The sequence below is a fragment of the Brachyistius frenatus genome, unplaced genomic scaffold (assembly GCF_029030835.1).
Source record: "Brachyistius frenatus isolate BFR_SWC_R1_liver_20210118 unplaced genomic scaffold, ASM2903083v1 Contig_30, whole genome shotgun sequence".
In the NCBI taxonomy this organism is placed as follows: Eukaryota; Metazoa; Chordata; class Actinopteri; family Embiotocidae; genus Brachyistius; species Brachyistius frenatus.
Window position 1 is genome coordinate 2,882,501 of NW_027210629.1, and position 12,161 is coordinate 2,894,661.

At 39.6% G+C, this 12,161-nt stretch overlaps 1 protein-coding gene across 3 annotated transcripts in view; it reads left to right on the top strand.

Annotated features, from left to right (window-relative positions):
• The window catches only part of dock8 (dedicator of cytokinesis 8), a 54,309-nt gene that overhangs the window by 24,846 nt on the left and 17,302 nt on the right, over positions 1–12,161 (top strand). For 2 of the 3 annotated variants that reach the window (XM_069699520.1, XM_069699522.1), the window contains 22 exons: positions 1–29; positions 222–302; positions 465–627; positions 891–1,030; positions 1,220–1,313; positions 1,533–1,695; positions 2,582–2,699; positions 2,995–3,065; positions 3,262–3,406; positions 3,624–3,725; positions 3,877–3,972; positions 4,221–4,455; positions 4,984–5,148; positions 5,283–5,461; positions 5,934–6,026; positions 7,705–7,800; positions 8,430–8,579; positions 8,870–8,983; positions 9,176–9,331; positions 9,745–9,884; positions 10,126–10,289; positions 10,813–10,964. The exon at positions 1–29 is cut by the window's left edge and continues 121 nt beyond it. In XM_069699520.1, the coding sequence (XP_069555621.1) occupies positions 1–29; positions 222–302; positions 465–627; positions 891–1,030; positions 1,220–1,313; positions 1,533–1,695; positions 2,582–2,699; positions 2,995–3,065; positions 3,262–3,406; positions 3,624–3,725; positions 3,877–3,972; positions 4,221–4,455; positions 4,984–5,148; positions 5,283–5,461; positions 5,934–6,026; positions 7,705–7,800; positions 8,430–8,579; positions 8,870–8,983; positions 9,176–9,331; positions 9,745–9,884; positions 10,126–10,289; positions 10,813–10,964 (2,846 nt within the window). The remainder of the gene's footprint in view (positions 30–221; positions 303–464; positions 628–890; positions 1,031–1,219; positions 1,314–1,532; positions 1,696–2,581; positions 2,700–2,994; positions 3,066–3,261; positions 3,407–3,623; positions 3,726–3,876; positions 3,973–4,220; positions 4,456–4,983; positions 5,149–5,282; positions 5,462–5,933; positions 6,027–7,704; positions 7,801–8,429; positions 8,580–8,869; positions 8,984–9,175; positions 9,332–9,744; positions 9,885–10,125; positions 10,290–10,812; positions 10,965–12,161) is intronic. The other variant, XM_069699521.1, reaches the window with a different exon arrangement.

A 12,161-nucleotide genomic window follows, 5' to 3' on the forward strand; every position in this document is an offset into this window, starting at 1 on the left:
CTTCTCCAGATATATTCCTGGTCATCAAGGTAATAATGACATAGCACCAATGACAAATTGGCTATTTTTCTCTTGGCTTTAAATAACCCAAATAGTCCTTGTCTCTAATTTCATTTACCCTGTAATTGAGTGCACACTGTACCTTTGTCAGCAAAATATGGATTCTTTGGGCGTTGAATGTGTTGAGCTGTTCTGATGACTACTTCCTGTCTGTGTTTCAGATTGAAAAGGTGCTGCAGCAGGGAGAGATCAGTGATTGTGCTGACCCCTACATAACATTGAGGGAAAGTGACTCGGCAAAGGTAGCGTGGCAGAGCAATTATTTCATGTGAACTTACAGGAGGCTGCTTTACATTTGGCCTTTTATCTTCCTCAAGCAGCATTAATCCTTACTCTGGGTATAATATCTTTTCTAAAGTTGAAGTTAATTTATTCTGGGTTTAATTTTTGGATAACCTTTGCAGAACAAGGACAAACTTGAGAAGCTGCGAGGCCAAGCGGAGGCTTTCTGCCAGAGGCTGGGTCGCTATCGCATGCCTTTTGCCTGGGCAACTGTTAATATCATGGAAGTCATCTCTACTGCTGCGATTGATCGTGATGTCACAGACTCTGACAGCTTGAAAGGAGGTGTGTGCAAGGGTATCTCTCTCTGTGTGTGTGTGTGTGTGTGTGTGTGTGTGTGTGTGTGTGTGTGTGTGTGTGTGTGTGTGTGTGTGTGTGTGTGTGTGTGTGTGTGTGTGTGTGTGTGTGTGTGTGTGTGTGTGTGTGTGTGTGTGTGTGTGTGTGTGCGTGTCTTTGTTTGACTGTAATACCTAGTGATCACTTTGCATTTGTGTGCATGTCCTTACATTGCATAAGCGTGTCTTCATCTTTGACTATAATTTTTCCAGGTAAATCAAGCAGCATTGACCGGAGAGCACAGCTGCCTAGGAGGAACTCTGAACGTTACAGTACTACCATCGATGAACATTTTTGTAATGTTTCTGCCTTCAAACCTGCCACCATCACTATCACCACCATCTTCAAACAGGTTGGACAGCTACCCACACAGAGACAGACAAATCTGTGAAAAATGTTATTTCTTTGAGAAACAAGATATGTACAGTATAAGACAAGCTTGTGGTTACAGCCTGGCCTTGTCTCATTCTTTAATCAAAAATGCTGTGACACATTCCTTCAATTTCTAGAAATGTTAAGCCGTGAGTTTTGTGTGTCTCAGGAGGGAGATCGTCTAGGTGATGAAGACTTGCTCAAGTTCCTGGCTGAGATTAAGAAAACCTCCACTCCACAGAGGAGAATAAAGACAATATCAGGTTATTTCTCATTACGTCTAAAAACTCTGAGATTTGATTTAATCTTACTTTATTAACAAAGAGTTTTACGAACTTTTGCCAAGAATGCATATTTCCCCAAAATGTAGACCTCTTTCTTCGATGTCTGTTTGTATATTAATATCACATAGTATATTCAGTGTAATGTATACGCAGGTCGCTGTCATGTGAATCTGGCTTTTGTTGCTTGTGCTCTTCCAGGTTGCATAAAACTGGACATGTCTCCAGTCCACGACACACCAGTGGCATGTTTGTCCACTGAGCTTATCCCTGTCATACCCGTGGCTGAGAAAAACATTCGGCCGATTAAGGAGGTGCTGGAGTTCCCTTCCAGTGAGGTTTATGTGCCTCACAACATTTACAGGTGGGTTGGAGGACATAATATATACCTGAACAGCCACACCCACCTTTAACATTTACACTTTAGGTATTTGTTTATGCTGTTTTTACCATAAATCTTTTTCATTTTATTTAAAATGTTTTTGGTTTAAATCGTTTTAAAAGGCTATGATGTATGATCTATTGTATTTAGATGTATTGAGAAGAGAAAACCACTTGTGTAAGACTTGCGACTTCACAGGAGGAAATGAAAACAAGCTTTTAAAAGACAAATCATTCATGGCTTGAGGTATAAACAGGTTTGTTTGCTGTTACAGATTGTTTTGTTCTCCGAAATACCCGAGGCAACGAGAACTGTCACGGTGTACTCATCACTCGTGAGCTGACATGACTTTGTGGCTTTGCTCCTTTCAGTGTAGTGCCTATTTTTAGGTATTTCCATCCAGGTTAGCTGTGAAATTACCGCATAGTTTAACACCCGTGTAAGCAGCGGTTTAATTCCACTTAACACTCAATCCTAAAATGGTTTTGTTTGTAGTGAAACATGTGTGAACAAGTTCCCTGCATGGTAATTACATACTGTTGCATTCATTCAGTGGAATCTGCAGTATTTCCCTGTATTCCAGGTTTCAAGACGGATTACTGTGTTGTATTAAACCCACAGAAGGTCACGGTAAATGTCTGGTTGTTTTGACATTTTCTGTGACATTACTGTCACCTTACTGCAACATTACTGTCACCTTACTGCTACAAAGATGTTGCTGCACAGACAGTGCCATCTAGTGCTGTCTATTGGAACTGCGTTCTTTTACTTCTATTGTCGCTGAGGTTTTGTTGGATGATTATTTTTTTCATGTATTAATTAAACAGAAAGTCTCCCTGGTGTTCTTTCTCTCACGGTGTCTCGGTAGGAACTTGCTCTATGTCTACCCCCAGAGGCTCAACTTTGTCAACAGACTGACTTCAGCAAGAAACATCACCATCAAAATCCAGTTTATGAGTGGAGAGGATCCCAGCTGCTCTCTGCCTGTGAGTGCTGCTGTTTAAAATCTGTAATTTCACAGCACTATTATAACCGTAAAATTGATCTGTCATAATTATTCAACTGCAGGTGCTCATTTTTGGAAATATTAAGCAATTAAAAGAATTATTCCGATTTGAAAGCAAGAAATCTCTGCACTTGTTTCAATAATCACAGGGTCACTGGTACAAATGAGCAAACCAGACAACCCGAGTCTACACAGATGTATTGTATACAAATTTATTATGTGAAGTTAAACTATATTTAATTTGTGTTTTTGTTTTTTTCTGTATCACATTTTAGGTCATTTTTGGGAAATCAAGTGGCCTTGAATTTTTACAGGAAGTCTACACCCCTGTTACCTACCATAACAAGCAAGTACACCTTACTGTTTGACATGATACTGTTTGTCATTTAAACAGTCTGAGTAAATGTCTTATTTTCCCTGTCTCACTCCGCCTCTTGGCTTCCCCTGTTCTCTCATCTCTTCCCGTCTATCCTTGTCTTCACCCATCTCTCTCTCCCTTTGTGTTGCCTCCTTTTATTCCTCCCTCTTTCTCTATCTCTAAGGTCCCCAGACTTCTATGAGGAAGTGAAGCTTGCTCTTCCAGCACGTCTCACGGAGAGACATCACTTGCTGTTCACTTTTTACCACATCAGCTGCCAGCAGAAACAGAATCAGAGTGGCAGCTGTGAGACACTCATTGGATACTCTGTAAGATTTTTTTTATTTTACTTTGGTTGTGTTTTCACTGGAGAAATATTTTTGATAATGTGTTATGTCAGCTGGAGAATCCTGATTTATAATCCTCATTTGTCATAGGAAGGAGCCACAAAACATTCTGCCATAATGTGTTATGTCTGACTAAACCATTTTCAGAATCACTTACGCTTAGCTGAGACACTGACTTTGCTGTTTGCCTCTGATTCAGTGGCTGCCCTTATTGAGTAATGACCGACTGCAGTGTGGTCAGTTCTGTCTGCCCATCGTCTTGGAGCGACTTCCTGTAAACTACTCGCTGCACACACCTGAGGTACACGCATCCACCTATTCTGTATACATTTAAAAGTCTACTCTGTCTGTCCACATCATGCTATGTAAAAGAGAAAAACTGTATTTTTTTTCAGATTACAGATATAATACAGACTGAACACGGACACATTCATATTTCCTGTGTCTTGTAGAAACTTCCTCCTCAGGTTGCTCCGGTCAAGTGGATGGAGAGTCACAAAGGACTGTTTAACCTCGAGATCCAGGCCGTGTCATCGGTACACACAGAGGTGAGTGATGGTTGAACACAACAACAACAACAACAACAACAACATAATGACTGTCCTTTGTGCTAAACCTGTGTCTCTATCTCTGTCTAAGTAAGCTGCACATCAATGCACTTAAACATACTACAGACTACTACTCTTCAGTAGAAAAACATTCGACCTGAAGTATTACAGGCAGTATTGGTGCTTATTCTTTCTCTGTTCCCCATAAAAATACCACTCTGTAACAAATCATCCTATTTCTCTCCCAGGACAACCACTTGGAGCGTTTCTTCACCCTCTGCCATGCGCTTGAGGGCGGAGCTACGTTCCCGCTGCGGGTCAGGGACGAGAAGATTCCAGAGAACAAGCTGGAGCATGAGCTGAAGCTCAGCATCATATCCCTGTCCTCCTCCAATTTAGAGCCTCTGGTACTCTCCCTCCATCTGGTGCTGGATAAACTCTTCACCCTCATCATGCAGCCCATGGTCATCGCTGGCCAGACTGGTGAGGAGTTAGCTTGTCTCGTAGCGAGGTCACTGTTGCTGATAATTTGAGCAAGACATTACAATTATAATAGGTACAAGCAATGAGTGTAAGGCTACAACTGACAATTATATTAACTTGTTATCAGTATTTGTCAATATTTTTTTTATTTGTCAATTTACAATATAAAATGTGAGAGAGTTGTGAAAACATCCCTGCGCAAAAGTTGTCTAATCAACTCACATTTTAGAAGTAAGAGCCAGTGAATGTTGCTCAATAAATAGCTTAGGAGCATTAAATTGTTTCTTTTTCTGTTAATGAACTTCTAGATGAATCAACTTATTGTTTTAGCACTAATTAATCGTTTTTAATGTGCAGTTTAATGTCCTTCAACTTTTAAGACAATAGCAATGATAGCATTTTATTAGTCCTCATTGCATTTTGGATAATATTTTGTTTAATTGCTTCGTTTCTATTCCTTCACTGACATGATAGGTCAAACATTTTAGTAAGCATATCTGTGATAAATCTGTGTTCTTTGTTCTGCAGCTAACCTGGCGCAGATAGCCTTCGAGTCAGTGGTGTCTATTGTCAACAGTCTTCATAACAGCCAGGAGCTGATCAGGGACCAGCAGGGCAGAAACAGCCTCTTGGCGACTTACCTGTACTGGGTGTTTTGCCTGCCTGATCTACCTCAAGACATGCAGAACACAGGTGCTGTCATAATCATTTATAAGTGTGCATTTGCTGTTTTTTTTGTTTTGTTTGCCTTTCCTGTCATATATTATTACAATATTTCAACAATTAAGAATTGTTTTTTTCCTTTTCGTCCATGAACATGTTTTCAGGTTCAGGGAGTGCGATACCTTCGGCAGAGAGCCGTTACAGCACCATGGGTCGGGCCACGGCTGCCACCATGGGCAGTCTGCTTCTTCAGTCCAGGACCCGTAGCAGCAGCAACCCGGACATCCCTGCTCCGCACACCTCTGCTGAAGATGCTGAGATCAAAAACATCCTCGCTGCCAAGGTACAGAAGAGCTAGAACCAAAGTTTCCCAAAACCAGACCTCTAAAATGTTTCTGTAAAACTTCAAAAACGAACCATGGTTTGCTGTCAATCAAAGAAAAGTGTTTTAGTCTTTTGCAGCCTCTCAAAGGAACTGCAGGTGTATAATATTCATGAAATACTATTATACTGTTATATATATATATACTGTTAAAGGTTGGATGTGATATAAACCTTTACTAAGTCTACCTAAGTTTTCACTGCAAGTCCATATATCACCAGCCTAATATATGGATTTATATATTTGACAGAAGGAAAACACACACACGGTACAGTATGTTAATATCCCAGCATGCCTGCTCACACATATAAAACAGCCATTTGCTATTCATCCCCACAGTACATTAGGTATTGTAATAGGCCACTAGACACCCACTTTAATGAATGCATCCATCACGTTCAATGTGATGGAACTTGTGTGTTTCCATCTCCAGGGCCACAACAACCCAGGCAGCCGCATGTCCACCTGCGTGGATGTAAACAACCATCAGAACCTCACAGGAAACACCCGGCCCTCCAACAGAAAGGTACACCTATTTTTAGCTTTCTCTTTTTTTCTCACTTTTATTTGTGACAATTTAAGTTTCTTTTACAAAAGAATGGGAAAGAAAAAAAAAAAAAAGAAAAGAAGCATGTATAACAAACAACAACACTGGAGAAACTAATGAGGTATACTTTTCTTCAATTGGTTTTGTGCCAGCATTGTCCTTGACTTTATCCAAACTGAGATACGACTGCATCTTTGTCATTTGAAGAGAATGTTATCCATTTCTGCCGTTTTCTGGTAAAGGTCTCCCCACTTCTTCAGGGAAAATATTTTTACATCACATATATATCCCAAATGTTTAAGAGTGTGGGGTTCTTTTCATACCAGTTTTTAGATATTTTTTTTTGGCAGACAACCATAAACATTTAAATACATCTGACATTTAGTACAACTTTTTGTTATCAATCCAACAACATCTTACTGTCCTTAGGAATCATGTAATTTGGAATGTCTCTAAGGGTTAAATAATGTATTTTCTCCAAGCATGGCCATCTTTTCATCTGGCTTGATGTGGGAACTATCAGTATTTTCTGTATGTGCCAACACCTCTTTTAACTTTTCATGTCTCTCACCGCCATTGTATGTGGTGTGAGAGATAATACACCACAGGTTCCTGATTAGGGTTTAAATCACCTTGTTGCAGACATTTGCATAAATAAAAAAACAGTTGTGAGGCTGCTTTGATTGATCTACTCTAAAACCAAACTGATATCCTTCTGGAGATTTCGGATGGCACTGTTGATTTTTTTCAAGACTTTTCAAGATGGACATTCAAGATGTGAATGGATACGTTAACACTGAGATTGATCTATGATTTATGAGAAATAGTTTTATTTGAAAGTTGGCTTACAGTTGCTTCTCACAAGAAACACTATACTGTAGGTGATCATTTTCACTGTTTATAGAGCATTTCCATGCTTTTTCCATAAGTTGTATTATTCTGTCACTGCAATCTTGTTTCCGTACAGTTTATTCTTAGAGAAACGTATTCAAATTCACAAACTGAAACACAGTTGTCAATTATAATGCTGTGGTGTACAGGAGATATGAAGCATCAATTAGTTTAACTTTCTGAGTTTAACCTTTTATGTTGCTATGAATACAGCTAAAATCTTAGTCTACGATCTCCAAGTTATTGCAGAGTTTTGGAACTGGTTGAATCAATGAGTGCAGGTATTTGACTTTCATATTGTGGAAAGGATTTACCCTGCAATGCTTAGGTAATTGCTGTTTATGTTTATAACAATAATTTACAATTTGGAGCCTCTTTGGTAAAATAAAAAAGGGATTTCAAAGTATTTTTTTGTACCACACTTAATTAAATAAAATCTAAACTCAAAATATTTTACATCTCACCTTTAGGACTATGTATGTATTCAACATTACTCAGACTATAAAACATCCTATTAAGAAGTAGAGCTGTCAGCCTCCAGTTCCCTCTGTTAACCACAAGGTGGGAGTGTGACACTGAGGACTTCATTGTCGTCGTTAAGGTTTTGGTGACCATTTATTTTTGTGTGTTCAAAGCCCAGCCAGCATTTTTAAATGAATTTATAGTGATATTCAGTGATGCTCTATTTGATCAAATATTCTCTATTCCATCAGCTACCAAAGGGAGGCTGGCTCGCTCTACAGTTTGTGTATTTTCTCTCTTGCAGCAGTTTCACGAGGAGCTGGCTCTACAGATGGTCGTCAGCACCGGGGTCTGCAGAGAAAATGCATACAAATACGCCTGGTTCTTCTTTGAGCTGCTGGTCAGTGTGATTTAAAAACATAAATAAAAATTCGATATATATTACAGAGGTGAATGTTTAGATTGACACTTGGCTGTAAAATAAACAATTAATGATAAATGGGTGAAGTAATAAACACGACTCATAAACAATATATGACCTCATGGCCACACACTTTAAAAGATAAATGATAGTAGTGCTGTGTGATTAATAAAATGTCAAAATTATCATGTTGCTCAATAATTTATTTCCTGTTTGCAATTCAGGTGTATCATCACTCGCATTCATATTCAACCCCTCAATTTATTCTGCTTATTTATGTTGCTGCCTTCCACCTCACTAGATCGCTTAGTTTAGGTAATTAATTGCATATTTTGTAATTTGACCCAAACATCAAATAAGGATATAAACTGATGATAGGTAGTCAAAAGTTGCTCTTTTATTGTCAAGTCTCCCTTTTTATCAAATCAGCCGAACATCTTTCAGGTTCCTTGACAAAATAATGAAATTGCTTGGAAATATATCGCACTTGCATTCACTTTACATGCACTGTTGCTTATGTGCACTGTGTGCTTAATGCATGCCATTGATAAATCCCATGTTTTATGATTTCTTAATCATAGTTGTTCCATGTGTGATTGCTTAAACAGGTGAAGAGCATGGCGCAGCATGTGTCTCAGCTGGACAATAACAATGTTCCTCGAAGAAGTCGCTTCTCCGACCGATTTAAGGATGACATCACTACCATCGTCTCCGTGGTTACAGCTGAGATTGGGACCATCCTTGTTAAACAACAAAAGGTAAGAAAAATGAAGATGCTAATCATAAACTAATCGTATCTTGACCAGATAAAAACTTTGATCCCAAAACTCTTTGACACAGCTTTTGTGTACCTTCTATTCTCTCTGGTTGGGTAGAAGCAGCTGTAACCTGAGTGGACATGTTGTAAGTGTCCTCTAAACAACAGGGAGCTGGAAGTGCTAATTATATTTGCCTCTGTGGTATCAAAAGCTGAGCTTGCACAGCTAGATGCTCGGCAAGATCCACTCAGTGCAGCTCACTGATTGCTGTTTGTTGACTGTTGTTTTAGGAGGTAGAGCAAGCAGAGAAAGTCAACATCAGCCTGGCCTTTTTCCTCTATGACCTGCTGTCTCTCATGGACCGAGGATTTGTCTTCCAGCTGGTGAAAAACTATTGTAACCAGGTAAAATAACACTGATAACAAACCAAAACCATTTAGCATGTATCTTTAAATATATGAATTCAATAAATTCTCCTGTTTGATTTTTAAATCTCAAAGAAGACACTTTCATGAGACTTTTTGTCTTCTTAATGCATTTATTTTAAATTACTATAATCTACTAATTGATTATTTATGCTTTCTTTCTCCTTTAAGATGTCAGCTAAGAGTGTTTCAATGCCGACACTGATCAGCATGCGTCTGGAGTTCCTGCGAATCCTGTGCAGTCATGAGCACTACCTCAACCTGAGCCTCTTCTTCAGCAGCCCTGCCTCTGCCCCCGCCTCACCATGTCCATCCATCTCCTCACAGGTCTGACCTCTGGCCAGTCAAACTTTTGTGTTTAATTGTAATTGTTTTATTAATTCAAGTTTAATAATGCAGCCTTAAAACAAAAGGTTTGACTCAGTCGGGTTTTTTTTTTACAGCATACAACACGCTATCTTCTAGGACCTAATTCTGGATCAGAAAAATCATCATGGTTACAAATATGATAAAAACATTCAAGTGAGGATGGTAAATGTTTGAGCTTTCATGCTTTTACATGGCCATTTAAGAGAAGTGCGAGGATTATTTAAACGTTTAGGGAATCAATTGATAGACGACGTGAAATTAGATGGGATTCAGCTTAAAAAGAGTTGTTTTAAAAAGTACTTTATTTTCCTGTTTCTGTCCGTGCCCTTCTCATTGTGTCGGTTTCTCCTTCATTTCATCTTTCTACTCAGAGTTCCGGTTCATGTAGTTTCCAGGAGCAGCAGAGGATCCTGGCGCTGTTTGAACTGTCTCAGGAATTCAAGCAGCAGCACTACCTCACTGGTCTGCTACTTACAGAGCTTAGTGCTGCGCTAGACATGGAGTCTGAGGGGTATGCAAGTACAGATACTTTCAAGTTACATCCTATAACTTTCTCATTGCCTTGCTTTTTAAAGGCTGTAATATAAAGTTCTTTTCAAAGTTCACCTATAGAATTTTTAATTTCTTCGACATATTTTTACATATTCTGATTAAAAAACAACAACAACAACCCGAATAATGTCTATAACCTTTGTAATTATTTGAAAACCGTATGCTTTTATTTAACGATGACACTTAAAATTTGTTTACAGGGGAAAAGTCCAGAGAAAGTCCATCAATACCATCTACAGCCTGCTGTGTTCACATGATCTTGACCATCGCTGTATTAAACCTGAGGTCAGAGCCAAGGTGGCTGCTCTCCACCTCCCCCTGGTGGGCATTATCATAGACTCCACCAACTACCTGGATTTCACAGGTACATACTGAACACACACAAACTTGTCAACTTGTTGATCCATAAAGATCATGTCATACTATTTCTTTTCAGAATATAAACTCGATAGATGAATATAAATAAAGCTTAATTTGTACACCTAAAAAAGCAAACAAGACAAGTGATGATGGTTTGTGCAGCTTTTGTGACGTTTTTGGGAGAAAGATGCAGTGGTATTACTATTGCACTGCCCTTACTGATAATAAAAAGGGGAAGAGGTTAAGGACTTTCCTCTAATTAGCAATCCATCATGCTAAATGGTGTGTAACTTCCATTCCGATCTTTTTTTTAATCCACCAGTATTTTAACTATGTTTATTTCTTATTTATTGCATGGTACTTGGATATTAGTACATCCAATCCTCGCCCTCTAACCCCACATGCTATTAGGGCTGGACTCTTACATCTGTTTTAACTCTAATTAAGACGCAGTAATATCACAGTCAGACCTGTGTGCTGCAGTCCTCCTTCTGTTGAGCACATATGACTCCCGTTTGTCTCCGTAGTTTGTGACACACGCGGCGGGAAAAACAAGACGGGTGGACCTGACGATGACCTTGAAAGTGTCCCACCCATCAATCAGTCTGTTGCCATGGCGATTGCCGGGAACCCCTTCAACACTCTGGGACGGAATGTTCTCGTTTCCATGGCATCCATGGTAAAATTTGGCCGTGTGCTTAATTTCTTAATTTGAAGATGTTAACAGGTTATAGTTTGCTTTTTTTTTTTTTTTTAAGTTCAAAAGTGTGTGTGCGTGTGTGTGTGTGCGTGTGTGCGTGTGTGTGCGTGCGTGCATGTGTGCGTGTGTGTGTGCGTGCGTGCATGCGTGCGTGCGTGCGACTGTATCTGTGAGAATTCTGCTTCCTAACAGGTGAGCTGCACAGAGGCAGATTGATTAGCTGTCAGAGCCACACACACACTTCATCCATCCTAAAAAATCACACACACAAACACACACACTTTGACACGCACGCACGCACACACACACACACACACACACACACACACACACACACACTCACACCTCTGCGGGAGATGGTTTATGGGCAGGCATTGCCATCATAAGTGAACAGGGCCGTCCTCCCTGACAAACACATCCATCAAATGTAGCTACAGCAACAACGCAGGCACCAAATCTGAACACGGCTCTCTTCCTCTTTTTCTTTCCAGGATTTGATTCAATTCCTTGTATGTTGTTGCAAAAAAACACTTGTGGAAAAAGTGATTTTTCATACGGCTGAGCCATTGGTCTGGTATCCATCACAAATCCAAACATGGCTGCCACAGCACTTGTACCTCATTTTCAGGCGGTTCCCCATCAAACAATGTTTTTGTGAATCTTTTACTCATAGCAACAGAACAGCTTTTTCACATGAAGCATATTTTCAATAAAAAGGTGGTGTTTTTGATCACATGCTACATGGTTTGACGGTGGCTCTGGTGAGCCTCACTCAGTCCTGCTATGAAAGAGAGACCTGGAAACCAGGTTCTCGGTGGGACAGCCAGAGCACTAGGAGGTTAATGGCTACATTTATCAAAGCTGCCACACAATGAAGCAGCAGAGGCCGTCTATAGTAGCGATTCATCATCACACGAATGAAGGTAAATTAATCTGCAGTAGATTTAACGCCTGTTAAGATGGGGAATAGAAGCATACTTCACAAAAACCAGTGTGAAAGAATTGGCCAATCATGTTTGTGGTTTAGAGAACCTTGTGAGTGACATACTATTTGTTTGTTAGATGCACTTATTCATGCACAGTGTAGAACCCAACGGGTAGAGCACTGACAGTGTTATGTATGTGTTTTTAATGACGGTCAACAATGATAAAACTATTTGAATTTGTTGCACAAGA